The following is a 27,317-nucleotide window of genomic DNA, read 5'->3' as shown; positions in this document are numbered from 1 at the left end:
GCCAAGCGCTCGCCTTCGAGTGTCAGGGCGTGACAATCCAGATCAGCCCTGCTTATTTCTGAAACGGTCCAGTTTTCAAAACGACTCCTCCAAAGGTCCGAAGCGGGCCCGGTCACACGAAAGCCATTGCTTCTGCAAGCCCTGGTCCTCCCTGACCTGCACACACATTGCTCCCTGGCTTTTGAGCTTCAGCATGGCTCGCCACAAGCCTCTCTCCCTGCTTTGCCCCTGCTCCTCCCTGGGGTGGAGAGGGCAGAGCTTCCACACTGAGCCTTCGCATTCGGTGTGACAAGGAGGCAGGAAAATACCCATTTCCCAGTGCAGTGCTAGCGCCATTATCATCACGTAACAGACTTTTTCAGGGGCTCACTGCTGGAAGCACGTGGAAGCAGCACTGCTCAGTGCCGCCAAGCATCCAAAACACCTGTATGAGAGCAGAGACTGACACGGTCAAGCCTTCGTGCTGCTCTAAGGGCTCAGGACATTGAATCCATAGAGCTGGAGATAAAACCAAAGCATGCTTTGCATTCAGCCCGTGGGCACAGGTCCTGCAGCCGTTCCCAAACCCCAGACCTAATGTTCTTGTTAACTGGACTGAGAGGTGGCAACCTACAGCTCTGCTGTCAGAGGGTATTTTCATTTTAAAATTATTTCCTGCTTGGTGCTTGTCAGAAAGGGGATGAAAGTGGCAATTAGAAAGGGAAGCATCACTTAATGCAGTGGGTAGCAAGGATAATCATACCATTTGTGCAGTCCAAATGTAAATTCCTAGCGGGACTCTGGTGGATACAATTTTGCAAAACTGCTACAAAAAAAGGCTTGTTCTGCTGATTCCATTATTCCCCTTACTTTGGCTTTAGACAAAAACGTCTGCTTACTTGACGAGGTGTTGTATGAGGAGCTCTAACATCTCTCTGTTCTTGTCAGGTAGTTTATAGACCAGTGCGTGAATGGCTCCCAGCCTGTAATCCAGGTTCTCAGATTCTGGAAAGAAGTAACACAAAGAAAAGTTTGTGCCCACCACTTTCAAAATAAATACATAAGAGAAAGATAAAGCCCAAGAAAATCCGTGGGAGCTGTTCCTTCTGCAATGTAGGGTTGGCTGGCCAAACTCGGTGATGGGAAGCAAAAGGAAAGTGAGATTACATAGCAACAGGGTAATCATTGTGAGAAACAAAATGAAGTGGAAAGAGGGAGAAATGAAGCTTGAAAGGGAGCTCAGGGTCGCACTCTGCCTCTGAGCACGGCCAAGGAAACAGGCTGGGCATGACCGGGTACTCCCCTTCGCACCCTCGCCCCGCACACCCGGGGAACACACGGCCTCTCTGCTAGGTATCTTATTAGCCCAGAGAGCTGTAACACTGAACAACGCGGTAAAATGTCCTGTAGGGAAAAAAATTGAGTCCCTGACCCAAAGAGGTCACCCTTAGAAGCATAAATAATGAAGAAACAATAAAATACTTGGTGTGAAAAGAATAATGTGGGATCTTGGTAGCTGGGAAGCTTAATGGTGCAAGTTTCTGAGGGAGAGTAGGGAAGGGATTATAGTTTTGCACATAACCAGCCATCATTGGTTTAACCAGTTCTGAAACTAATAAATCTTGGGCTTGAGCACAATCAGTAGATGGTGGAAAATTTTCCTTTCCAAGAAAGAACAAGTGTTATTAATTCTCCAGAGGTCCCAACTGAGGAGAGGCGGGTGCTCTCCTACCCTCCTGTTGACTTCAAGGAGGCACGGAGGTGTGAAGGATGCTTTAATCCAAAGTGTTTCTGAGTGTGCCATAAATTTCCAAATGCCAGCACTCTCACGCTGAGGGAGATGACCAACTCCCTGTACCCCTCTAGTCTCCATCTCAGCATGCTGGCTCTCCACACACTCTGAGGATGCAGCCAGTTCAGAATTATTATGGCTTATTTGAAATGGCCGTAACAACAGGACAGCCGAGGACTGGCCGCTTTAGCACAGGGGATGCCCAGTCAGCGTACCCATGTTACTTGGCTGATCTCCATTAATACTGGCTGTGGCTCAGTCCCAAGAGCTGCAGCAGAAAAACATCTTTCATGTACCGGTAAACTTTGGATTCAACTTCCCAGGACAAATTTCACGACCTAAAGGGAGCACCTATCTATCTGTGTGGCAATGGCACATCCCATTCCCTCACAGGTTTTAACATAAATACATTAATATTATCGAGAAACAATTCTTCTGGAGCACTTGTGCTGATTTCAAGTTAGTTGACATCCCCTGGCTCTCCAGACCCTCCGCGAGCATGAAACCCTGTTAGAGGGAGGAGCACTGCAATAGCAAAGGAAAGAAGGGAAGAAATACCACCACCTCCCTTGCACAATTAAGCACTCAGAAGAGAGGGCTGCTCCTCCTTCTACAGGGGGAAGCGGCCGGACCCCCCCGTGCCGGGCTGGCAGAGCTCTGTCAAGTGAGTTTGATGCACGCTGGCTGGGGAGGGCAGGGCGAGGGACCGTCGGCAGGGCCGCTGCGGGACTTACTGGCAGCCAGGACCAACTCTTTGTGGAGCTTGTATGTCATGACGGGTTCAGACAGGTTCCTGCAATAACCAGAAAGAAAACTGAGCTCTGGCAGGGCAGCGTGACCCACTCGCGACTGGTCTTGAAGGACCGACCGGCAAACCTGCTCGCCCTCCAGCACCCCCGGTTCCGTGTGGCATCTCCCCCCCCAGCCAGTATTATTTAAACAGCTTTCCCCATAGGATGTGGGGTTTCTACAACAGGCATATTTCTAAAAAAAAAAAAATAATAATTCCAAAAAAAAAAAAATTCCATTCCTCTGCCCAAAGCCTTTGTCCCTTCTTTGCCCTTTCCAACAGCCAGATGTTAACATCTGGCAGTTCACTCCGCTTTTCACCTGGATCAGCCCCAAGCTCCCTTGCCCGCTCAGGGCAGGCGTGACCTGCAGTGCTACCTGAGATAAAACTTCAGTGAGCTGGTAATCGTCTTGATGTCCCAGTCGCCGCTTTGGAGATCCACGTCCCCTGGACATTTTGGATCTGGAGGAAGAACAAAATGGCTTTAAAATAAGGTCCATTTTGAGGCTGTTAATAAATAGCACGCTCCCGGGGAGGATATGCTCTCGAGACAAACGAAGCTACAGCAGCAGGTGAAGAAAGCTGCTGATTCTCACGGTTGGGAAAAGCAGAACCACGGTACCAGCGTCAATATTTTGGAGAGGCTGAGGAGCACTGCTAACTAGGGACAAAGGACGAAGCAGAAGGTAACATTTAAGCAGTGGTGAAAGGTTAGTGAGGGCATATTCTCTATAGTTTGTTTTTTTCCCAGCACAGCCAAGACTGGCAGAAACAACACATTTCAACAGATCCAAGACAAGCTTTCTGATATCCAAAGTAATCTAAGTGTCCACCTCCAATCTCTCCTTCACAGCTACTCCCCTGAAGGCTGTTATGGAAATATTCCTTCTCGCTGCATGGAGAGGAGGGAGCTCAGAGGAGGTGGCACAGCAGTGTGGAAGTACACTTTGCTCCTGCCTACCCTCACCAAACAACCACATCATTTCTGTGGTATGATGAAGTAAAGGACATGGTTGGCGGATGGGGGGCAGCTGGACTAAAGAAATAAACCACATGATTTATTTTTAAAAAGAAATAGGACTAAGGAGAAAAAAAAAAAAATCTATCTCCTTACTGAAGTTCAGGATGAAATCCTTCTGCAGCAGTTATTTCTGTGTTGTTGGCCTTTCCATCGTGAGTTCGTACACAGTGGGGTGGTAAGTGGTCAACCAGACCAATGCATATAAATAAAACGAAAAGCCACTCACTGGTGGGGTTCAGAGGAGAAAACCACGGAGCTACTCACAGGGAGGGTGAGAATCAAGAAGCAATAAAAACTTAGGCTAAGTAATTAGTCATCAGGCGAGCGTAACTGGATAGCTGTCTGAAGTCGTGGCTCCACAGGAATTGGGTACAGCTATATGTCAGCACAAACCAGCCGTTTTAATAAACAACAACAATAGTAAAAGCAATAGCAAACAATAGTAAAAAAAAATAGTAAAAAACAATAGTAAAAAACAATAGTAAATGCCTTTGACTACTACACTAATGCCTGCGCAGGGAGCTGGTGCGAGCCCGAGACACGCAGTATCACTGTAAACGTACTTTCTGCCCTGAGCTCCAGCCCCTCGGGCAGGGACGGTGAGGAGGGCTCAGCCTTTGGGCATGCGGGAGACCGACCCTCGGGGCTCACCTAAGGGGCTCGCAGCCTGCCCTGGCCCACACATGCCACGGGGCAGGGGCACGATGGCCTCAGCCAGGTCCCAGCCTGGCAGCGCCTGTCCCGGCACAGAGCAACGCTGCTGAGCCCCACGACCTGCTGCAGGTTGTTTAACCGTGTCTCGTATAAAGACTACCCACCGGTTTACATGATTGTATGAAATACAAGATTCAGTGCGCAGAAAGGCTTACAGCAGCAATGCATACATTGACTTATTAACGTATACATTGCATACGGTGAGGTATCCCAGTCCTTCCGGGTGAAAACCTTAAACCAGGGTAACGGCCTCCCTGCGGAGGCCACCTTCCCGGCATAGCTCTCTGCGATAGCCTACTGAGGAAAAGCGTCCCCCCGAGCTTGTCTGCGGGGGCTGGTTTAGGAGGGGGCCGTGGTGGGTCTGCGGGACAAGGCACCTCCCCACGAACAGCATCGGCCGGGCGAGTTCCCTGGCAGCGGTGCTGCAGGAGGGGCTGCCCGAACGCTGGGACCCTCAGGATCCCGCACGCTAATTAACGAGTGCCGACCTTCAGGTCTGGTTCTCATTTGCGCTGCCTAAATAAGAATGGGGACACAGGCTGTTATCGAGGGAAAGGAGTCGTGGCGGCCGGGCGAGCAATGATTCTTGCCGTTGCTCGACTGTCGGGCGACGCTGGCAAACCCGTGCCACGTGCGCCCGATGGCACGTGCAGCCCTGCTGTCCACGGCCCCTCCGCTGCCGCCACGGCTCGACCGGGAGCTCCCAACGGCCTCAGACTGGGAGCTGCGGGCCCTGCAGGCAGCGGAAGAGAGGGCGAGGGCTCATCTCCCTTTGGCCGATGTCCCGTGCCCCGGGCCTGTGGCAGGAACACGTCCCCAGCACATGACTCCAAAACGCCTGAATATTTTTAGCACATGATGGGAAAAGGCTTGTCCCCGCTGCTCCAGGGTCACGGCCTCGCTTTATCTCGCTGCTGCTCACTTAACTTAAAACGCAGGTTGCACCACAAACACAAACACGCAGTTTAAAGGGAGAGGCAACAGAGCGGGTTGCAGAAAAAAGCTCCGAAAAGGAGGGGAAGACGGGCCTCGGAGGGGCCACAGGGACCAACAGCCGCGCTGGACGTTTCTCCCTGTGAAACCCGACCCTCTCTGTCCCTCTTAAACACCACAAAAGCAGGACAATCTAGCTGCACGGAATAATTAATTCTTACCAAAAAAGGCATTCAGCAACTTCTGCACCTGAATGTTGCTGCCAACGGTCCGGTAGATGCCCTCCGTGGTGATCCCTAGGCAGGAGAAAGCCACAGCGCGTCAGCAGGGCCCTTCCCCGCCGCTGGAAGGCCCAAAGCCCCATCTAGTGGCGCTCCTCGCCAGCCGCCGCCGCGCCGGGACGGCTCCGCCCCGGGCCCCCGGGCTCTGCCCCCCGCGGCCCGCGGGCTCGGCCCCAGCGCGGCCGGGTCGCGCACCTTCTGCCGGCCCCGCCGCCCCACGCGTGAACCCGCGCTGGAGCTGGCAAGCCCTCCCTGCCTAAATCCGCCATTTCTGGAACGAGCGCTGCTTCAACGCGGATCGCTTCAAACTGCCGCAGAAGGCAAACGCCTTCAGGCAGGCTCGCTGAGGACGTTAGCCAACGTCGGGAGAGAGGACCGCTGTGTTTGCCCGGCTCCGTGAGGAGCGTCCCTCGCCCTGCTGCTCCCCGCGGCGGCGGGCCCCGGCCACAGCCCCCAGCGGTTCTGGGAACGAAACCGGCCCCTCTCCCTGCGGCAGCCCGCGGCCCCGCTCTTACAGAGCGACTTCTCTTCGGCCCGCAGCCCACGCCAGCCACGTACACCGGCACAGGCTGGGCGCTTCGCGGGAGACCGAGGGTGAGCGGTCACCCACCAGCCTGCCTCCGTCCTGCCGCTTTTAACAAAACGGGTCAGAATAAGCCTGTACCCCGGCTACCCCCTCCCCGTCCCCCCAGTAGAGAGACTTCCAGAGCTGTTCTCCTTCTGCCTAAGTGAGTTTTCTCAGAGCCAAAGGTGAGAAACCGATGAATGAAAACAGGATAAAGGTGGAAATTCAGTCCTAACCGGAATTTGGTATAACGACATTGCAGACCGCGTGGGATTTCTGCTCCCTGACACGCGTTCTTCAGTCAATGGCACGAGACTTCGACTGCGAACTGACAGCGCTGTGCTGCAGAAAATGCCACACCGTTCCAGGCCGCGGGGAGCCACGCGTGCCAGGACGGCGGCACCTCCTGATGCCACGGCCGGCACCTTACCCTTCGTTTCCACTGCGTTGATGCACTTCCGTACAAACTTGAAGCCGACCTCGTTCAGCTCCACTGTTTCAAACAAGAGAAGCAGTGTTAGCTGCTGAGCTCCAGCACGGAGCTCCCCATGGAAAACCTCTGGGAAGGCCCCGCACCCAGACCCTGCTCGGCACACAAAGCGGAGTGCCCCGGCGCACAGCCGGGCTCACACGTGCACCTGCATCGTGTGCATCTCTCCATGAAAACACAGGCATTCTTTAAATCCTGAGAAGGAATTACTAGTTCCGTATGTCCTCCGTTTTTCCTTGAGTCTATTTTGAGTTACAGCATTGCTCCCTACCCCCTTTCTGTCTTTAATAATAAAAGCATAAATCAGGGTCCTGCCACATGTGAATTTGTGTCTGATAAGGAGTTGATTAATCATCTCCAGAGCACTGCAAAATCTGCAGTTAAAGCTCTTCCACATCATAGGATCGTGTAATTTCTGCTTATCTACTTGGCTAGATTAAAAAGCAAAAACAATAGAGCTCGATACGCTGGGTAAAGCAGAACACAGGGTTTTGTTCCAGCCAATTAACCACAGACCATCTCTGTGCCTGTCTTGCAGGCATCACGAAGCAGGTAGAAAGTCAGGACTTTTTTCTATGCATGTATTTCTACTTCTGTTATCACACTACTACTTCTGCTAATTTTTCTGGGATATCTGAAAGCATTGTCCAAGTTATAACGGGAAATATCTTTCTGTTCAGTGCAAACATTTATACTGAATTTCTCCAAAATGACCACGCTGTTGTTGGTCTGGAATTTTTTGGGTTTAGGTTATTTGGGGGGGAGTGAGAGTGTTTGGTTTTTTATCCTTTTAATGTAAAACAACATTTTACTGGAAAAAACAGCCACAGGACACATCTGGACCAACTCCAGTCACAGCACAGGCTGTGTTGGCGAATCCTCTGGAATCACTGTCTTTTCAGCAAGTTGTTTGTACCTATTCTCTCTTCTCTGAGCAATGGTGATGAAAAGCTCAGAGGTATCTTAGCTCTAACACAGGAATGAGTAAAGCCACCGTTAAGCACAGATCCACTCGGTACTTGGTACTGAGTGGTATAATACGACTTGAAGTCTTTCTAGCTCTAATCTATTAAAAATAGAGTGTATTTCTTTTTGTGAAACACCGAGTCGCATCCTTTCCAGGCGTGTAATGCAAACACAGTCAAACAACAGGTTTCATGCTTATGCCTCTATAACGCTACCTCTATGCTCGTTAAAGTCAGAGCCTGACTTTTACGCTTTTACGTTAATTAGAGCGCTGATAGAAGTAAGCTCTAAGATACAGAATGCAAGTTTTCACCCAGCTAACGACGCCCCAGAGTTTTCCAGGGCAGCACGCTCAGCCACTGCGGTAAGGGGCTGTACGCGGGGAAAGGCGAAGGGGCGGCAGCCTGCCCCGGGGGCTGCAGGGGCGGTGGGGAGGGCACACCTGCTTGTGAGCAGGGAGACACGGGACCAGGCGGTGGGATGGGAGCTAAGTGCCCCCTCTGCTTTCCTATTATAATCCTTGCTAAGGGAAATGTCCTCAAAATCTCTCACTGATCTTTTTTGCCCTCTGTTATTTTGGGGTTTAGAAGTGCAAATGGAACTCCACGTCCCGCTAGTTCTAGTGCTAAATAACAACTGCACGTTGCAATGGATCACTTTTACCGTTTGCAGCTCATTCTTATCTAGCCTCAGTACCAGACGCTGTGACAAAAAGGAAAGGAGTTACACCGCCGCCACGGAGGGAGTACGCAGCCTATTCAGCAGAAACCGAGGACGAGTGTATCTGCAAGGAAATACACTGCCCGACCTCCGGACAGCGTCGGCAGCTCGGAGGAACAGCAACAGAAATGACTCACTTTCTTCCTGTTTCGTGATGGGACTGTGGTAGATCTGGAAAAGGGGAGGGAATGGAGGAGGAAGAAACAAAAACATAATGCAACATGATACGGTATTTGTTTTCGAAAGAAAATGCAGCACCCCATAAATCCCCCAAAGGCAATCACAAACAGTAAGACAATGTCCCAAAGAAATGTCATTTTATAACTAAGCAAGATACCATTACCTACACAATAAATGAGGTTTTGCCGACTTCCTACATTTCACTGGAGCAACTATTTCTAGGAAAGAGTCTCCCAAAAACTGAACAGGAAACTTTGTTTGTCCTTTAGGTGCCCTGTAAAAATGGCAGCTGGACAGTCTGGCACACAGGGCTGGGGCTTTTTTGTTTGTTTGCTCGCTTTTAAAAATTCAAGTGTCAAGACATTCCTTCATCCCCCACAAAAATAAATTTTGTATTTTTTTTGTTAATAATAAACAGCAGGTGCCATTCTTGATAGAAAATAAAAAATCCTTTATACTTAATAACACATCATGCAAAGTGAGTGAGCCCCGGCCATCCCCGAAGTCGCTGCCTGCCCAGCACGAGCACGCTGGCCCTCCACACTGTCCCACGTCCTCTCCTCTTTAAACGAGCAGGAGAAAAGTGCTGCGGAGGGTGCCCGCGTCCCATCTCCCTGCTCCCACGTCCCACCTCCGCATCAGCAGCCGCACAGCCCTGAGCAGGTCAGCAAGCGCGCTCACTGCCGGCCCTCTTCGCCGAGCCCACCCAGGGAAAGCAGCTCTCCAAAGGCAAGGGGAGCTGCCAGAAACGGGTTTTCCTGCACTGCACATCACGCTGTCCGTTTAGAGGAAATGTGCTAAAACGCAGGAGTCTGTGCTTTGTTCAGACTGGAGGAGGGAAACGCCAGCAGGCACAGAAAGGTGGGCGAACACTGGCGCAGGGTGGCCGCTCCCACGGGCCAGACTTCCCAAACGCTCCTCAGAGCGGGGACAGACAAAAAAATCACTTCCCGCCGGTTGGAGAGCGAGTTGTGAGCCCCAGAAATACCGAGCGTTCCAGACCCAGCAAGGCCACAGTCCTTAGGCAGTCTGGCACAACTAGGGAACGTACCCGAGCTCTCAAGGGGGAAAACCAAAATCCCCATTGCAAGCTGTGCTGCGAGCAGACCGGCACAAAACCCCATTTCGGCTTTGCAGCGGCCGAGCTGACGCCTGAATAAGCAAGCAACAGCAGCGAAGCACCAGCTGCAAGGAGCAGCCTGCCAGGGCTGCCACTGCTCCTCCCCAGCAGAGGACACTGCTCGGCAGCGCACGTCCCCGAGCCCTTACCGGCTCCTTCCCGTCCATGGCCTCCATCCACAGCCGTCGATTGGCTTCCGAGAGCGCCTGCAGCGTGATGGTCCCAGACCTGCACGGAGTTCACCCAGGGCCAGGCAGGAAAATGAAGCAAAAGTTGGTTTTAATAAAGAGCAGAATGCGATTTCACCCAGGGTTACAGGGTTCGTCTGTTTGGAGGCCACTGGAATACTAAGCATCTCACCTTTCATTAGTTTCAATGTCAAAACAAAACCTTTTGTCTATAGAGTCAGTCTTTCTCCTTACGCAGGATTTCAGTGTCAGGTCTAAGGTGCCCTAGGAGAGAAAATTAAAGCCAAGATTAGAGGCAAGAAATACAGGAGAAGACTGCAGGTTCCTGGGCACCCTCAGGCCGCAGCCTAGCACGGCCCTGCCCGTAGAGCAGCAGCTCCCCGCGGCCGCCCTGCCGGCCCCACGGCATTTGTACCAGCAGCACAGACGGGCCTTCCCACCGTCAACAAAGACAGAGATGACAGGCTTTGTGAGCCAGGCTTCCTCTCCTCAGCCACAAAATGTTCTAGACGTCATGGCACTACCCCGCAAACAAGTGCTGAGTATCTCCGCGAGAAGCCGTATGCCTCCACAGAGCAGAACGCTGCTATAAACAAACCTCACGAGGCAGCCGCTTGGTCTTTGAGGCCAGCACCGTGCTCGTCTGCTATCTGACACAGTTGGGTCCTAATTTTTATCAGGGCTGCTGAGCGCTACCAATTATCCGTAGCATTCATGGTCCAAACAGCTTTACACAAAATACCTTGTAGAAGAAGAACGTTAACTGACCAAACCCAGAGCCGATGCACTCTGATGAAAGGCCGGCACTGTGGGGCTGAGCTCCGGCCCTTTGCCTTCGTGCCCCTTAATAAAGGGGCATTAACTGACTCTAGAGCGGAGTCAATTTGGAACGCGATCGTGAGATCTCCACGACTTTGCAGGAACTCTGAAGAGACACCCAGGAGACCTTACAACCAAGCAGACCCCAGGGCTGGGTCTGCAAACCGGGAACGCTTTCACCACCCTGACTGCCGCTGCCGCTGCGCCTGCAGGACTGCTGGCAGAAGCAGATCAAGCGGATCAAGCAGATCCAGGACAGCCCGGTGGCAAGGACAGCCCCCTCCAAGATTATATCCGGCTTACACGTGACGCTAATCTCCTGGCTGTGTTTTGTGCATGTGCTGGTTGTTTGGGGCTTTTTAAGAGCAGTCCTTGTAATTGCAGCATTTGAAGTTGTGTGGCCAGCTGCGACCCGAAGGTGCAGACTACCAGACTGCAAAAGTTTGGGAAGGGGACTAATTTACATTTTTACAAGCCCCTACCTGCATTAATTTGCCTTACTAGACGTGTTTACGGCAGAGATGACAATAGATCTCTCCAGCCAATGTTCTGGACATTTCTTTGCCAAGGTCTCTGCCAAAGGCTTCCAAAAAATACATTTTATTTTATTGCTGCAGCGTGCAGAGGGCTGCCAAAGAACAGACCATGAGATCACGAACTGGAGAACAGCACGCCTGACTGGGACGTCCCTGGGGGACGTTGCTCCATGGCAGAGGAGGGTGGGTGGACTCAGCTGGACGCACTTGCTGTACTCTGAGCCACGGTCCGTCATCCACGCCTGCATCCTACCCCTCCTCTGTCACGCCGAGGAACTGCAGGGAACTCCCAGACACATCACTCACTGGTAAAAACCAAAGCATTTTGTGAAAGAAGCAGTTCCCCAAGTCGTTGCCTTATTGCACAGTTTAGAGCTGCAACTGCTGCCCTCTCCTCCTCGCCTAACACCAGTCCCACTCGCGTGTAATCAGTTCTGAGAACAGAAATCAAAATCACAAACCAGTGACTGTGCGAACATGCGAAGGCAGAGAAATACTGCTTTTGGAAGCACTCGTCTAATAACTGGAGTAATTCAAGTGCTGGCAATCACTGCCAGAGGCCTACATGCAAACCAGGCTGCAGGTTCACCGCCCATTTGCATGGATAAATATAAAAATTAGCTTGTCTAGAAAGGCAGAAATTTCACACTAGACCAAACTTGCAAGTCACCGCTGCCCGAATAACGCTCACATTACACGAACCCGCGTCTCCGCTGCCAAACCCTGCAGGGCTTCGGGTCATTTGGGAGAGAGGGAGGTGAAACTTCTCTTCACGAGGTGCAGACCACCGGCCCGGGCGGCCAGGCAGGGAAGGGACACGAAGCCCACCCCTCCGCTCTGTGGCCAGGAGCCCTTCCCCAGCCGCAGCGGTGGGACCAGCCCACTGTCAGCACGTCTTGAGGACCGGCGCTGCCAGACGACTGCTCCCAACAGCGGGGCTGGCCTCTGCCGCCCTGGACGTGGCATTTGTACGCCTGTTTGTGTACGGAAAGAGATGATGTGGGCGGACTGGAGGTGAGACCTGATGGCTGGGTCAATGTTTGCAGACATCCCTCCAAGAAACCAACTCACTTGCTTAGCTCCAGGCTTCTGGTCCATGGGCGTCATCCGTAAGGTTTTAGCCTCTTTTTCATACTGGCAATAATATTTCACCCAGGAGATGCCCAGCGCCCCTGCAGAAACACACGGGAAGCTGGAGTCAGAGACAGCACCTCAGTTCGATGCGGCCGACAGGGCACGGCCGGCGTTTCCCGCATGTCCGCAATTCTCTGGGGACGGACACTGCCGGCCCGCGGGGACACCTCCCTCGCCAGCGTCTCCACTGGCAAGAGCGGAGCGGAGAGGAGGAGGAGGAGGAGAAGAAGGAGAGGAGAGGAGAGGAGGAGGAGGAGGAGGAGGAGGAGGAGAGGCGCGCGGGGCGGCAGCCGCCTCCAGTGCCCTCCCAAAACGCTGCTGGTGAAAGGGCGTTTGTGGGACTCTGGTCGCGAGCCAGGCTGGCCTGGCCAAGTCCAGCCAAGACCTACGCTGGCAGGATCCTACGTGTCTTGAATGCTTGTTTCACATAGACACCACTATTTTTTCCTGTTGATGAAAACTTGGCAGTAAAGACAACAGCATCTTTAAAACGCTCTAAAGTTCCTATTTATATCATACTAGATTTATTGTCACTTTTCTTTGCTGTCTTACCTGAACCCCTTTATATTAAATACTTCAACTGATATTTTTTCTGTATTTTTTTTTAAGTTGCAGTTGTCAGGCGGTACAACTCTCTTCATACTCGATTTATAGGGGAAACATAAATAGAGGCAGCAAACAGTCATTGGCATGCCGGAACATGCAACATTTGTGGCCTAAAATTATGTCTAAGTGTTTTCTTTTAAAAGCAGGATAAACATACATACAAATATATGTATAAATACCTTTGTATATATAATCCGAAAATTAACTGCTCACAAAGCAAGTTGTCTGTCGACTCAGAGGCCACAGCTCTGCATACAGGCTTTTGTCCCCTGAGCGTTCATGCTTGCATGGCCATGGAAAGCTACAGCGAAAATTTGTAAAAGACTGAATTTGGTTTGATTCGATTCTACACAGAATCACAAGTTTCGCTCTCAGCAGCTTAACTCTCATCGCCGGTTAACACCTCAGCCGTGCTCAGATGCCCTCAGAGACGCTGCGAGAGCGAAGCTGGGCAGGACACCAGATTCGTTCTGATAAAACACAGCCAAGGTGCAATCTGCCAGAGCTCCTGGTCTCTCCAGCACTACAAGAGAGTCATAAATCTCATCTAATTTGAGCGCAGGGCAATTAGCTCCGTGCTTACACGGCTCATGTAACCCGAAGAAAGCTCTGTGCCGCTGCTGAGAAAGCTGGCAGCTCACGCCGACGGTGATGCCCTGGGCACCCTGGGCACTGGCAGGCGGTGACGCCCCGCGCAGCACAGCCCACAGCGCCGCCGCGACTAAAGCTGGCCTCGGCACGGGAGCTGAGCGCAGCCCACGCAGCGGGGCTACGAGCAGGGCAGCCCAGGCTTACACGGTCTTTAAGGCATTCAGGTGCATATAAAAGCCATTACATTTCTCCTGAGTGTACAGATAGCCCTCAATGGTCGGCTGCCCAGGTAGCTTGCAGGTTAGGGGGGCTTCCTTCATCCTCTTCTTCAGGTCTTCCAGCTCCTCCCGCGTGCTGGAAAAATGATTCCTTGTCTGTTAAGAGAAAACAAAAAGAAGTACATTTGAATGTGAGCAAAGAGGGAGCTTCAGGTATTCCCGGTCAAATTTTTTAGGTGCTCTGGCAGAAATGAATCACTCCCCAATGTACAAAATGCGGAAGGCACTTCACAAATTCACATGACAACTCCAGCTACAAGAACAACTCTTAAAGATGATTGGAGAGACAAGGTTTAACATACCGTACATGGAAATGGTGTTGAGGAGTCATGACTGGGAGGACACCTCTTCTTTCAATAAAAGAAACTTCGCACATTTTAAGGCTAGGTGGAGCAGAAGGAAGCACCTGAACTCCTCTTTGCACCATTGTTTAGGTAACAGGCGTAGTCTCTTACAAAACCGAGGTGTTGATTCCTCAAAAGATTATGCTACACTGCTTGGCATGAAATCATTTTTAAGGAGTCACGTCAACACGGGGTTCAAAATCAAGGCATTTTTATGGAACACCACTTAGACCAATTAACGAGCCAGCAGCGAACTCAGCTTGGCACAGATTTATGGCTGTTGTTCCATGGGAGACAGAAGGATAAAGAATGTGTATTTTCAAGGCATGAAAAGACCAAGGATAAAAGAAACAGGACACAGATACTTTACCCCATGAGTGTACTCTGCCAGCTGAGGAGCTGACCAAAGCATGTAGTAAGGCAATACCACTAAGATCAAGATTGGAGGCCTTTTTAGAAGACGTGTACAATTTCGATCTCATGAAATTGGAAGAAATTCTCAGGCTTGTTTATGCACAAGGTTAAATGATACTATTGCAATAGCCCCTTCTAGACAGAGAAAAACACTGTAATAGCACCTGCAGGCTCTCTTGTGCAGGAGAGGAGAAAATACACGTGAACTGAGAAGGAAATAACTTTATCTGCACCTCCCACAACGCAAACATGGACAGTGTTTTGCATGGAAAAGCCTTGCCACCAGAGGCGTTTAAATACAAATGAGAAGTCACATGCAAAAAATACTTCAGCTGGGCAGGAACTCACATTCTGCAGGCTGAGCTGAAGCTGCTGTTTATAAGGGAGGAAATCCTGCGTGAGCTCCACTGTCAGGTTGTTGTAAGTAAAGAGGCTGTGGAGAAAAGCCAGCACCTGCAAAGGAGGGAAAGGACACAGATTAAACTTCTCTTCTGTATTTCTAATCAGAGGAGAGAGAGACAGGAAGCAGGGTTTCAGAAATTGCATACACAAATTTTTTTTTTTTTCTTACAATTTTGGAGTGATGCAAGTCTTAGTATGACTTATCCACCGCAATGTCCCTAAAGCCCAGGTCTACCACCCACGCATCTGTCTTAATAAAACACACCCACAATGAAAGACCCTGCTGGGAGAACAAGAGCAGATCTGCAGATTGCTTGTCCACAAGACGTACGTGATCCTACGCTCAACCGCGTCTGGCACCGGGGCAGAGCCACCCACCCAGGGCAGGGTCCCTGTACACAGCCACGAGCTGGTACCACCGCAGCCTGTGCCGTGACAGGTAACTGGACCAGACAAAGAGAGCTAATGCTTACGAAACACAACATGTCCAAGATAATTCATAACGAGACCTCTAGCTACCAGCCTGTTCCTCAGGATCGACTTACAGACATGAGAAACAAGTCTGCAGCTTCACGGTGCTCCAGCAAACACCACCAGGGCTGTTAAGCCGCAGCAATCCAAGCATGCAAGGTTAACTCCTGCTCCACCACAAGGCTCCCCAGGACTGAATCCAACCTGGTAACTCATCCCTTCCTGTGACTGTCAGCCTATCTGAGCATCAAACAACAAGGCCTGAAAGACAAGGAAGCTCCTACCGGTTCAACAATACTGAATTTCTTGCTTTCTTGTACTTCCTGGATCTGGTACACATACTCGAGGGAGGACTCAAAGAAATTGTGTCTCTCTTTGTCAACCTGAAGGTCAGCCTGGAAGAAAGAGGGAGAGGTGAAAAAAGAAAATACATGACAACTAGCTTGACAATATTTGACTAGCATTAGTCTGTCAGCCCACAAATAGTTCTGTCCTCACTTAAGAAAAAGCCTGCCAAAGGTGTCCGGCCCAGGTTTTGAACACTGTGCACAGAACCAGAAGACTGCAGCAAGGGCCATTCTTCCCAGGTCTGCCCTTTTCTGGCTCCCTTTCGTTTATGGATCCAGAACCTCACCCCACTCTGCAAGGACAAGGCTTTCCCGAAGCGTATTTGTTATTTTAGCATAAGCTCGTTCTCCACCCGCAGCCCTGCACCGGTGAGGACGAGGCCACCGTCATGATCCCCTCACCTGACTCCAGCTGCGACCGAAACCAGCAATTCCAGAGCTGCGGCACCAGGTAGGACAACGTGGCATGCCATGTTACCGCGGCTTACCCAAATTTTGCCTTGCAAAGATGCACGTAGGTTGATCTGACAACTGGTTTGACAGATTTGATTTGATCCAGCTACTCTGATGCGGGCTGGAAGAGCTGGGGCTTTCCATTCTTGTTGCAACACGTTTGGCAGCCGCAGCAGCTGGAAGGGGCACCCGCTCCTCTGCCTGCTGCTCGCTGCCACCGCGGGCCGGCTGCCACAACTACCCCTGCAAACGCCAGAGCTGGGCGGGAAACTATGCTGGCAAAAATAGTAATAACCAGTTATTTTTCAGCCAGGTCAGTTCCCCAAGCCAGGTGAAAGGGTGGCCAGTCCCCAGCTGTGCCAGTATAACCGGTCACTACCCTGTACTCTAGGGGTGAGAACAAGCGATGACAATGCATAAAGCCACTGCTACCGTTCAACACACTAAGGAGAACTACGATCTCGATTTCCCTGGTCTCATCCAGAGAATCTAGGCTTTAGGTAGATTTATTTCAACTGGCTACTGAAAGGGATGATTTCTCCCCCTTTTTTAAGACGAGCAGCTGGTGGTGTTGCTTCTGGACCCAACTCTGAAGAAAACTCCATACTCACCTCCTGTAATTGGGATTCCTTCTTTTTGGAAGACAAATGCAAATGGCGATCCAGCATAGAATAAAACTTCTCCCCATCCTTCTCAAACTTTTTCTTTCTTTCCTGTAGATGCAAGAGTTGAAGCAGAACCAGTTATTGGCATTTTCCAGATGAGAACATGCAACAACGCCAAGATCTTCTGTGCAATTCAGTATTCCCATGGAAGAATTCTGGTCGACCCAACCAGAACAGGAGGCCACTTTCCATGTGCTCTGCTTTCACAGTCTGTTGCCTACACTGGATTTAGTTACGACTCAAGACCGAGCTCTGGCAATACTTTGTCGCACAGGCACTTGAAGTATTTTGTCATGTTAGCGTGGTGGCAAAAGCCCCACCGATGAGGTATTGTTCCCCTCTCAATCTCTTCAATATCAAGTAAATTTGAGACATACTAATACATCAAAAACCCATTTGCCATTTGCTAATGTGCTGTTCACATAGTTCGGAAACAACTGGGCAAATACTTCAATGTCAGAGACACGTCTGGGATAAGAAAAGATTTGCGAAGAGTGTGGCAATTTTCTGTTTTGAAGCTTTTATCACGTGTTTCTGAAAAGTATCAGAATGAAAGCAGAAGACAAGAAGGGTGATACGTGGGAGGGAAGTCATGGTCTACTTTATTAGCAGTGCTGGAAAGAGAGATGAGGAACCTTGCAGTCAAAGCTTACACAAGCCCACCCTGGGGTACACCCTGTGAAGACTTCACCTCCTGGAAGGTGATGATGGTCTGGTTCTTACTGCCCTGGTGCAGATCTCAAACGTGCCTGCCACAGGCATGCAAACACAAAGCGTGGACTGATTTGTTAAGAATGACTTTGTGAGGGCATGACTATAACAAAAAGAGTTATTTACACTGACAAACCTGAAAGGGCAAACAGCTAGAACGAGAGCAAAACGAGACACTTGAGAACGAAGCCCAGAGAGAAGCTGAGCTGAGGACCCGGCTGTTTGCTTATGCCTTACAACGACTGCGAAACCACAGAGGACTGTGGCAATCGGGAGACAACCTTGAGTAGAAGCCAGGTTGACAAATACCCACATCAGATGGTAACTGAGCCATCGGTGATTGCTGAGAGGCACTTAAATTGCTAAAATAAGGAAATTCCAGCCAGGCAGCAGCCTCAATGCCAGGTCCAAGTAGCTGAGGGCTAGTGTATACATACTACAGGGTATGTATAGGATGCTCAAATCCTCTGTCTAGCTTTTGAAAGCTCATGAAAGTAGAAAGCAGGGTTAGGAAATCTCAACCTCCTGTGGAATTACTGGTATCTTTCAACAGTTATCCCTAGAAGCTCTGCAATGCTGTTCTCTTGCCCCATTCAGAAATTCATGAATAAGCAAACGCACACCAATGCCACCACGAAACAGAGCAGACGGACTCTGCCAGACTGGCTGAGATCAGTTATTTTCCTCATGAATTCAGCAGTGTCTGCAAAGTTTGAAGCTACATTTCCTAAATAAAGTCCTTTCTCTTTCTTCAGGCAGTTCTCCTGCCATGAAGTTTTGCTTCCCCATTCCACTTGCACGGACTGTTCAGTCTAACGGGATGTCCTACACAGCGGGACGCCGGGGGGCTCCCAAAAGTGCTACTTCGGCTCAGCACGGTTAGCCCCCGCCTAACTGTCTGCTTTCTTCTCAGCCCCTTGCTCAGAGCGGCCACTGCCGTCTTGCCTCTGGAAGAAGACAGGTTATTTTCTGGTGGGCACCCACAGGGAGACACTCGTAGGTTGTTTACTGGAGCACACGAAGCTTGCACAGCTCCCCACGTCACCCATCGTGGGTAGCGTCTGTCAGGGAAGGGCAAAGGCGCTCACACTGAACGGCTGGGTCAGATCTCCTGGCAGTAGCCACCTCGGCCTTTGCTGGAGGAGCAGCTTGCCATCCGCACCTAGGCTCGTGTTGGCGGACACCGGTTCCTTGGAGGCACCTCAGACAAAGGGCAGACAAGCGTTCCTGCCAGCTGCCTTCCTACGAAAAGGATTTCTCACGCACAAGAGTCGTTTCTCTAATCCTTGCACATTGCTATTGAGAAAGCACAATTACCATGGAAAAATGCAGAGGCATCAACTCGAATATACCTGCTTATATTTAGCTGTCTGGAGCAGGGCAGGCTTAGACCAGCAAACCTTTTTACCCCAGTAATTACACCTACTGCCCTACAGAGAGCTGCAATTACACGATCCCTGAAGGGAACTGTATCTTCTGGTATCATCCTCTGCAATATCAGGGATACTGTACCTCCACGTTAGCAAATGCATACCTCAGAATAAAGAGAGATCCATATCAAATCCAGAGGAGCAGAGTCTCCTCCGAGGGTGAAACCTAATTTAAGCAGCACTGCAGCTGCGGAGCCGATGCCAGGAAGGACTGTCAAAACAAAACACCGCCCTCGTGACTAACATCCCCGATAAGTAAATCCAAACCCAGAGAAGCAAAGCGTTTGCGAAGCCCCGATTACCGTGTCTGTAAGGTCACATTTCTGGATTGTCTGTCTGTGCCATCAGATGCCACATCTAACGCAGCCAGGAACCTAGGCTTGTTTTCATTTCTGTAACGAGGAGTCACCAAACCCCAAGGCCGCAGAAGTGCAGCGAAGCACAGCTGCCCCGAGAGCACTGGCGGCCAACGCAGCGCCGCGGGTCTGCGGCTCACGCCTCGCCTGCTGCCGGCTTCTCGCATCTCAGAGAGGATGGCCACGCTGGCAGCAGGTCCCAAAACCCCCCGGTGATGGAAAGCTAGCTCCGAACCCAACCAACAAGCGCCCAGCTATCCCCACGGAGGTGGTATGCAGAGGTGGTCTCTCAGCACAGCAAGGGACGGTGCCAGCCCCGCTCCTTAGGGCACCCGCGGGCGAGCGGCTGAAGGTGCAGCGGGCGAGGGGCTGAAGCGTGCTCCTGCGCTCGAGGCGCTGCTCCCGGCGTCCTGTCCTGCCTCTCCACGCCGGCGAGCGGCACGCGTAGGGTGACTCGGCCATCCCTCACCCCGGTGGAGCGGCCACAAGGGACGGCAGCCACGCTCCAGCCCGGAGCAAGGACCAACCTCTCCTGCCCTCCACCATCCGCTCTCCGGCTGGGCGGCTGCTCGGCTGCCCCAGGAGCTGCGGGAAAGCGCGGGGCGAGGGAGCAGGGAGCAGCTGCCCACCGGGGCCTGGGGCTGCTCGGCCGGGCACGGCAGAGCCCGCAGGCAGGGCAGCGGACGTGCCTCTGGATGCAGCAGCCTGGGAGCGCATGGCTCCCGGTGAGGTGAGCATCTCGTCCCCAGGAGAGGTGATGTCGCTGTGGGTGGCCGTGGTGCCCGTGCAGACGGCCACAGGAACGTGAGCCCATGGGGGGAGACCACGAGCTGTGCGTGACCGTGGTGCCCACGCAGGTGGCCACAAGAACACGAGCCTGCAGCCACAGGGAGACCACAAACCGGGACTCACGCAGTAGCCTTGCCACCAGCTCGCACAGGCAGTGCCCCACGGGAAGACGCGGCCCGTCCTGTGGCAGAGGGTCATCTCTGCAGCGGAAAAGAGAGGTGAGAAGAAAGAGAAAGCCTGGGGGAGCAATGGAAGAGCTTTTTCTGCAGCAGGAGCTCGGAGGCCAGACAGCAACTCCTTCAGGGAGTGCCTCCTCCTCTGCCAGCGCCCGCGGGCAGGCAGGGGCACGCGGCCGCGCCGGGGGTGCGAGCGCCGAGCTCTCCCCGGGGATTGAGGGGATCGGGAGTGACGGCCGAGATGGACACCAGTGCGTGGAGCACAGCTCGCTCCTGCAGAACTGCTGCTGTGCAGAAAGGAGCGCAGCGCAGAACGGCGGTTTTGGCCACTAAAAGAGGGCTTGCCAATCATTTCCCACTCTGGCTAATTAACATATAACTGAAAAGCAGAAGGATGAACTACAAATCCCTCCTGATTGTCAAGCCAAGGCTTCTAACAGCTTGTTGGCTGCTGAACAGAGCAAGCCAAGACAAAAAAACGACACAAAAAAACCACCCAGACTGAAGCACAATCTGGAAACATGAGCACAAATTAGTTGCTCATGAATATTCAGCAAAGGACAGCATTGCCTTCCCATCAAGATTTGCCAAGTCCAAGAAGCCCCCCAACTTTCATGAATTTGCTCACCAAGAGAAACCGAGCCGATTTCACCTGAATGCAGGCAGAGTCTAAGCTTCAGCTTATGCAGGCAGAGTCTAAGCTTCTGCTTCAGCTTCAGCAGAGTCTAAGCTTTCGCTCTCTAAGCTTCAGCAGATGCTGCTTTAACCAGAAATGAGCGGGAGTTCTCGGAAAAGTGCAGGCTGCCCAGTCCAGCGGTCAATCCACCGGCAGCTTCGGCTAGCCCTGCCCGCGCGGGGTCCTGCCCCGCACAGCGGCTGCTGCTGCCGGGAGCGGGGCAAAGCCGGAGCCCCTCGGCAGGCGCTCAGTTCCAGCTCCAGCGAGAGGTGGAGCAGCCGAGGACTGGGGGGAAAGGGCAAACGGACTTGCCAGAACTCTCCCTGAACCATTAGTTGCTAATGAGGATCCTCTGAAATTCCCATCCGAGAAGAGGCAGAGTGAGCTGCAAGTGAGGAGCCCAGCCCAGCTCCTGTGGCTACTTCTCTTCTTCTTAAAGAAAAACAAAACGAAATGAAACACACTTTGCCTGCCGGGAGCCTCCACCTCCGAACACACCTGCAGGGGTGCGGGTGGAGGATCAGCACCCAGCGGGATGTGCAGCCGGCCACGAACGGGAGACGGGCACGCAGCCGGCGCCGGGTGCTCCCGGGCTCCCCCCTGCCTGCCCCTGCCCGCACGTCCCTGTCGTCCCTGCTCCTCCTCAGAGCAAAGCTGCCATGTGGCTCTGAGCAAAGCCTGGGAAACCCCACAAGTTGAAAGCCTGTAAATATTAAATGAATCCGCTTCTGCTGCATTTCCCACCCCAGTATGCCCCGTTTTGAGGAAGGCAACAATAATCCTGCTGAAATTGCAGCAGAGCTACTGCACTCATGGCACGGACGCCCAGTAACGAACACAAACGCTGATGTGTTCACCATCGCTCGATAAAGAAGACAGCACTGAATAAATTCAAACCCCAGACCAGTTTGGGGAAATCGCAAGCTGTTGCTGGAGAGGAGCTGAAGGCGCGAGATGGGCGGCAGGTTCTGCTTCGGCTTGCAGCCTCATCTGGCAAGCGGCGGAGGGAAGAAACGGGAGAAAGAGAAATATGTTCATATGGAAAAAAATACTTCATGCCTGAGTTTAACTAATTTTTATGATGTATCAGCAGTTAATACAAAAAAAGATCATTTCTAAAATGTAAAATGCTGTTGAGGGGTGTAGAAAGAGCATTTCTGTAAAACCACACTCAATTTAACCTGCTCTTTTTCCCTCACCCACTGCATTCTCTCAAATGCTCCTTAGATCTTGCTCGGACAGAGACGAAAGCAAGTAGAAGTTACTGTCCTCCCTTGCTTTTAAAATTATTGTTAATGAAATATTAATAACAGAATTAACTAAGTGCTTTTAGGAACACACGTTATCTCCTATGTAAGAACTTTTTGAAAAACACTGCATTTATTCAGCATCCCAGAGCATAGTAAACATTCCTCCTGCAGCTTACAATGAGTCCAAACAAGTTTTTCCCCTCTGACTTTTTTGTTTTGCTTTGTGTTTTCTTTTTTTTTTTTTTTTTTTTTTTTTTAAAAAAAGCTGTCTTCTTCCAAGTGGAATTGGAATGAAACTTTTTTTCTATTCAAATCCTCCTAAACTTAATGACTGCAGCAAGGCTCTTAGCGAAGTACCCCAGCCCCAGATCAGAGCTCGCCCACAGCGCGCGAGCTGAAAGCCGAGGGCTTTGCCGGGAGGCTGCCGGCAGGGAGGGACCCTCGCGGGGCCCCGCGGCAGCGCCCCGAGCTCAGCCCCAGCCCCGCCACGCCGAGGGGTCTGTCCTGCGAGAGGGCGAGGAGGGGCTTTCCTCGGGCTGCCGCGGAGCTGCATCTGCTGCAAAGGACACGCGTCGCTCTGCCGCGCAGCTCTGTAGACCAAGAGGAACGTGCGCCAAGTCACACCGTGCTCATTCGGGGCTTCAGGCCACAACCGGTCCTACCATCCTCCTTCCCGTTCCCACCTGCAGGGAGCACGCTCGTGAATTACCCCTCCTTCCCCTGCTACTCAAGACCTCCACAGCCCCACACACTCCTCTGCTCATCTGCAAACCTCGCGGTCGGGCACGGCTTCACCAGGCACGCCTGGGACGCAAAGAGCTTCTGCCGAACAGAGACGGCACACGGCACAAAATCCACCGAGTTCATAGCCCGCGTGGACCGAGCACGCGGTCTAGCCTCCATCAACACGGTCTAACATGAAATGAAAAAACAGATCACCCACACGCTCTCTCCCTTAAGCGATGCCTGCGCCTCCCCGATACGTCCGTGCCCTTGCCAGCGCTCGCAGCAGTCTCGATTACGTTGGTTCCTTCACACGCTCCCCAAATCGGTGCTGCACCCCCAGCCACGAACTCTCACTGGCTCTTTAGCTTTCGAGCAGAATAAGGTTCCGTGGCCAGGGCTGAGAAATGGGTCAGCTCAGGGGATCCCGGATCCTCCGCTTTTATTCTTGATGTCCACACATACAAACATTTACCAACAAGTCACGGGAAAAGCGACGATCCCACGGGTCTGCGGCTAGCAGGGGAAGGTGGCTGGAGAGGGGCGGCCGCGGCGGGTCCTAGTGACGCCCCGGGGGCTCCCCTGTGTGGGAGCTCGCCATCTGACCGAGGAGACTCCATTCATCCCCGGGAAAACGGGTTAATGCAGACTCAGATGTCTCAGTCAGACTGACTGGCTGCTCTCCAGCCAGAGCCATCACAAAGACCCAATTCAAAGGCTCTTCCTATCTGGCTTCAGCATCTCGCAAAGAGAACAGAAAACATCTCACAGAAGGCGACTCTGCCAAAATATGGGAAACGAAAGCAGAGGGCACAAATTCTCTGTGTCATGTCTCTGGTCTGCTCCACAGCCTGGCCCCGGCCTCTCTCCCCATGGTGTAAATCAGGAAGGATCTACTCGGGTGATGCCAGTCAGTGAAGGCACAGCAGAAATGGAGAGGGACCCCTCGCCGACAGAGCACCATTGTGAGGAGTCCTCATTTGTATTTCACGCCTTCTGCTGAGGGATGCGAATGACCCGGAGGAGCTCCGCAGGCTGGCAAGTGAAGGAAGGCTTTGTGCCCGAGGAGATACCCAGAGGACGCAGCCCCGCGGCACCCGGGCCAGCGGCGAGCGTCAGAGGTGAGGGCGAGGATCTGGAGCGGGCTGGGGCTCGCTCCGAAACTCGCGCCCACTGGAGGCCGCAGGCTGTTGTCGGAGAACGCGTTATCTCCCCGTGCACCCCGTCGGCGCGGGCGCGCCTGCAAACGCAGCGGGGTGCAGAGCGCTCCCCTGCGAGCTCCTGCGCGCGAGCGCTTCTGCTGAGCCGCGGCAGAGCCCCTTCTCACCGAGGTGCCCCCGACACCTTTGCAGTTCGTGTTCCTCATCAGAAACAAAAACCAAAGCCAAAGCGCAAAGACCTCCAAGCCACCTGCGACGAATCCCCACCCTCCGCCACCTCCCTTAACTGCTTCTGAACGGCGTCCCACCACGGTCACCGCCTGACGCCTCCCCCCGGAGCACCCTGCCCGTCCGCAGGGACCGAGGAAGGGCTGTAAGCTGCCAGGTGAGTCTGCGTCAGCTCTGAGAGCTCCCCGCTGCCGGGGCTACGGCACCGACCGTGCCGAGACACGTGCCTGCCAGCCGGGCACCGGCCAGCTCCGGAGCAGGAGGCAGGGTACGGGACCCGCGGGTGGGAGGCGGCACGGCTCTCGGAGCAGAAAGAGCTCCGGGCTGTAGACAAAATAATCCTCACACACCTAAGGGCTACCCGAGAAGAAAACTGCCTGAAGGACACTTTAATACTGTCATCTTAACATTTGCAGACCATTGCCCTCTTGACTCAAGTGTTCCATAAACACAGAGGGGAAAATAAGCTTGACCTTGTCCCCATGACTCCTTCCCCATGACTCTTTTCTAAATATGTGCTGGCCCTACTAATGCAGACAGATCAATCAGGAGGGAGTTTTCTCTCAGCCCTGGTGCTTATAACACAGAGGCCCTGCTGCAAAACCCGCCGGCGAGGAGGCGAGGAGGCTTTCCCCCGCGCCCGGCAGGGAAGCGCAGGCCGCTTTGCCAGCACGAGACCGATGGCCACCGCTGCCGCCTTCGCCATGCTCACGCTGCTGCGGCTTCTCCGCGAGGCGTTCTACACGCACAGTTGTACAGGGGGATTCTGAAGGGCAGGATGGTGACCAAGTATGGTTTCTCAAATCCTGTATTTATTAAACGTCAAAGGCTCCAGATGGGCTGGGCTGAATCCAAGCCCCAAGTGTTCTCCAAAACATCTCCATTTCTGAGCTGGTTCAGAGCCAGCCCCATTTCAAGCTGCCGCCGAGTAACGTGGAACCTGGACTCCTTGATAGCAGACAAGGGAAAAATTATCTTTTCTGCTCAACATGTGCAGGATTTGCTTTTTATAGTTTGTTTCTTTAAAAGTTTGGTTCATCTGAAAGACTCATTAGATGCTTTATTTAAATATTTCATAACAAAAGCCCTATGGCTATAATCACGTTCGGACTGCCGGCCTCTGCTGCTCCTTCTCCCTCCCGCTCTAACACATGCTTATCAATGGAAAGTATTTTATTCTCAGTAGCACTGAATGAACAAAGGGGAGAAGAGGGAAAGAAGCAAGGAGTATCTCCTGACCACCGGTTGAAACAAGCACTCCTCACTCAGGATGGAGACTGTGCTGGAATCTGGCCAGAAGAGAACCCAAAGAATTCAGGAAAAGGTTTTGGAGCCTCTTATGATTGAAAAATCAGACTAAAAGTCACAGCACGGACTGTCTTGCGCCAGCAGCTGAAAGCCAGCATTAGATGGGGAAGTTTCTGAAAGCACAAAGTCAAAACATAGTACAACAATTGTCTACTTTTTAAAAACAACAAAAAAAGAAACAGGAGGAAAAACTGAATTCAAATGTAGTAATAGAAAACACATCTGTTTAAATTTAAAACAAAAGAACCATCAAGCCTTACCTTGGTGAACCCTATTTGCTCCTTCCGAAAGTTTTCCAAAGGTTTGATCAGCAAATCACTAGCGTTTTGTACCTACAGCACAGAGAAAGAAACAGTTTAATTACAGGACACAGATTCATTTTCTCCTAAACAGAGGCTGAACGGGGCTAGAAGGCAAGAACTCTTAGATTTTAATGTCTGACTTGCAAACTTGTTCTCTGTCCGTAGGTGAAGTCACTTAACCCATCTGTATCCACGGTTCCCCAGCTGTAACACACAGAAGACCCCAACCACGGCACACGAGGCCTCGGGGACATTCAGTAAGTGACAGACGGGCTTCCCCCAGCCCCGTGCCACAGGCTGCGCTCAGGCAGGACAATCCCGTCAGCGACGGCACCTGCCACCCCTCCTGTTTTAAGAGAACCGCTGTCCCTATCAGACATGGGAAGGGCCGAGAGAACTGATGTTCAAAGTACGCTGGCTGCTGCGCGAGCCCTAACTAGGAGCAGCCCCAGGAGGCAAGGTTGTTTGTTTATCTCTCCGAGAAGCACAAAACAGAACAAATATATTCTCAAAGCTCACTGGAGACTGCTACTTACTTGTCAGCTCAGCTGGGTCCCTGCCCGCAGCGAGCCGCCCTGCCTGCTCGAAGGGGAGGGAAGGGGAGGGAAGACGTGCTGCTGCTGCAGCTGCTTCCCCTCTGCCGCCGCCGCCGGCTCCTCTGCTCCGGACAACCTGCCCGCAGTCCCTCCTGCCACCCGGGCTCACCACTGCGCCAGCCCTGCTTTCCACGACAGCACCCACCCCGTCTTCCGTGCAAAGCTGAGACGGGCGAGTAAGACCCCAGCGGCAGGGACGTGCCGAGTTGCTAGCATCTCCCACTGAACGCAGCAGATGCTCATGCCGGCGAGCGCGCTGCCAGGAAGCGGCTGCCGCAGTCCTGAAACGAGCTGTTTTCCAACGCTAAACAACCCGTAAGAGCTCGGCAAGGCCGCGATGGGCAGGAGCTGCTTCTCAGAGAAGGCGTGATGAAGGCCCCGAGCTCACGCGAGCAGAAGGCAGAGCTGGGGCTGGCTCCCTGCCGTGGCTTTCTCATGGTCTGGCATTTCTCACCACAGACAGTGCTGGGCTTGATGGCTCTAACAGCACGGCTCTCAAATAAATGACGGACTTTCCTTCTCCTGAGATCCAGCCAGAAGAGGAATGACAGCAGGTTATCTGTCACAGCGAGAGAATAACAGTAACAGCTAGGGAAAAAGGAAAGCCTGCCTGTGCCTCTTCCAGGCCTGTCAGATGTCTGAAAGACGCTTTCCTGGAACATCCTCTCCATGAATCCACAGGCAAACTCACCCCAGTTTGTACCACTGGCTCCAGCTCCCCCCTGGCACTGGGACACAACCTGCTGTCTCTTCCCGTCCCCACTTCTACTGTCTCCCGAGCTCCAGAGAAGGGAGAAGGGAAGAGAAGGGGAT

At 52.4% G+C, this 27,317-nt stretch overlaps 2 protein-coding genes across 7 annotated transcripts in view; both read right to left on the bottom strand.

Annotated features, from left to right (window-relative positions):
• Positions 1-27,317, bottom strand: part of EDA2R (ectodysplasin A2 receptor) — a 311,154-nt gene that overhangs the window by 212,450 nt on the left and 71,387 nt on the right. The window lies entirely within an intron of this gene.
• The window catches only part of OPHN1 (oligophrenin 1), a 69,263-nt gene that overhangs the window by 15,431 nt on the left and 26,515 nt on the right, over positions 1-27,317 (bottom strand). For all 6 annotated transcript variants that reach the window (XM_075513277.1, XM_075513278.1, XM_075513279.1 and 3 more), the window contains 14 exons: positions 25,867-25,938; positions 16,746-16,847; positions 15,619-15,729; positions 14,810-14,914; positions 13,670-13,799; positions 12,166-12,266; positions 9,912-10,003; positions 9,701-9,779; positions 8,389-8,422; positions 6,506-6,568; positions 5,451-5,525; positions 2,939-3,023; positions 2,506-2,564; positions 879-984 (listed from right to left, as the gene is read on the bottom strand). In XM_075513277.1, coding sequence (XP_075369392.1) covers positions 879-984; positions 2,506-2,564; positions 2,939-3,023; positions 5,451-5,525; positions 6,506-6,568; positions 8,389-8,422; positions 9,701-9,779; positions 9,912-10,003; positions 12,166-12,266; positions 13,670-13,799; positions 14,810-14,914; positions 15,619-15,729; positions 16,746-16,847; positions 25,867-25,938 — 1,214 coding nt within the window. The remainder of the gene's footprint in view (positions 1-878; positions 985-2,505; positions 2,565-2,938; positions 3,024-5,450; positions 5,526-6,505; positions 6,569-8,388; positions 8,423-9,700; positions 9,780-9,911; positions 10,004-12,165; positions 12,267-13,669; positions 13,800-14,809; positions 14,915-15,618; positions 15,730-16,745; positions 16,848-25,866; positions 25,939-27,317) is intronic.

Source organism: Mycteria americana, chromosome 10 (genome assembly GCF_035582795.1).
Source record: "Mycteria americana isolate JAX WOST 10 ecotype Jacksonville Zoo and Gardens chromosome 10, USCA_MyAme_1.0, whole genome shotgun sequence".
Taxonomy (NCBI): Eukaryota; Metazoa; Chordata; class Aves; order Ciconiiformes; family Ciconiidae; genus Mycteria; species Mycteria americana.
Note: the sequence above shows the minus strand (reverse complement) of the source record. Positions and strands in the feature narration are given on the sequence as shown.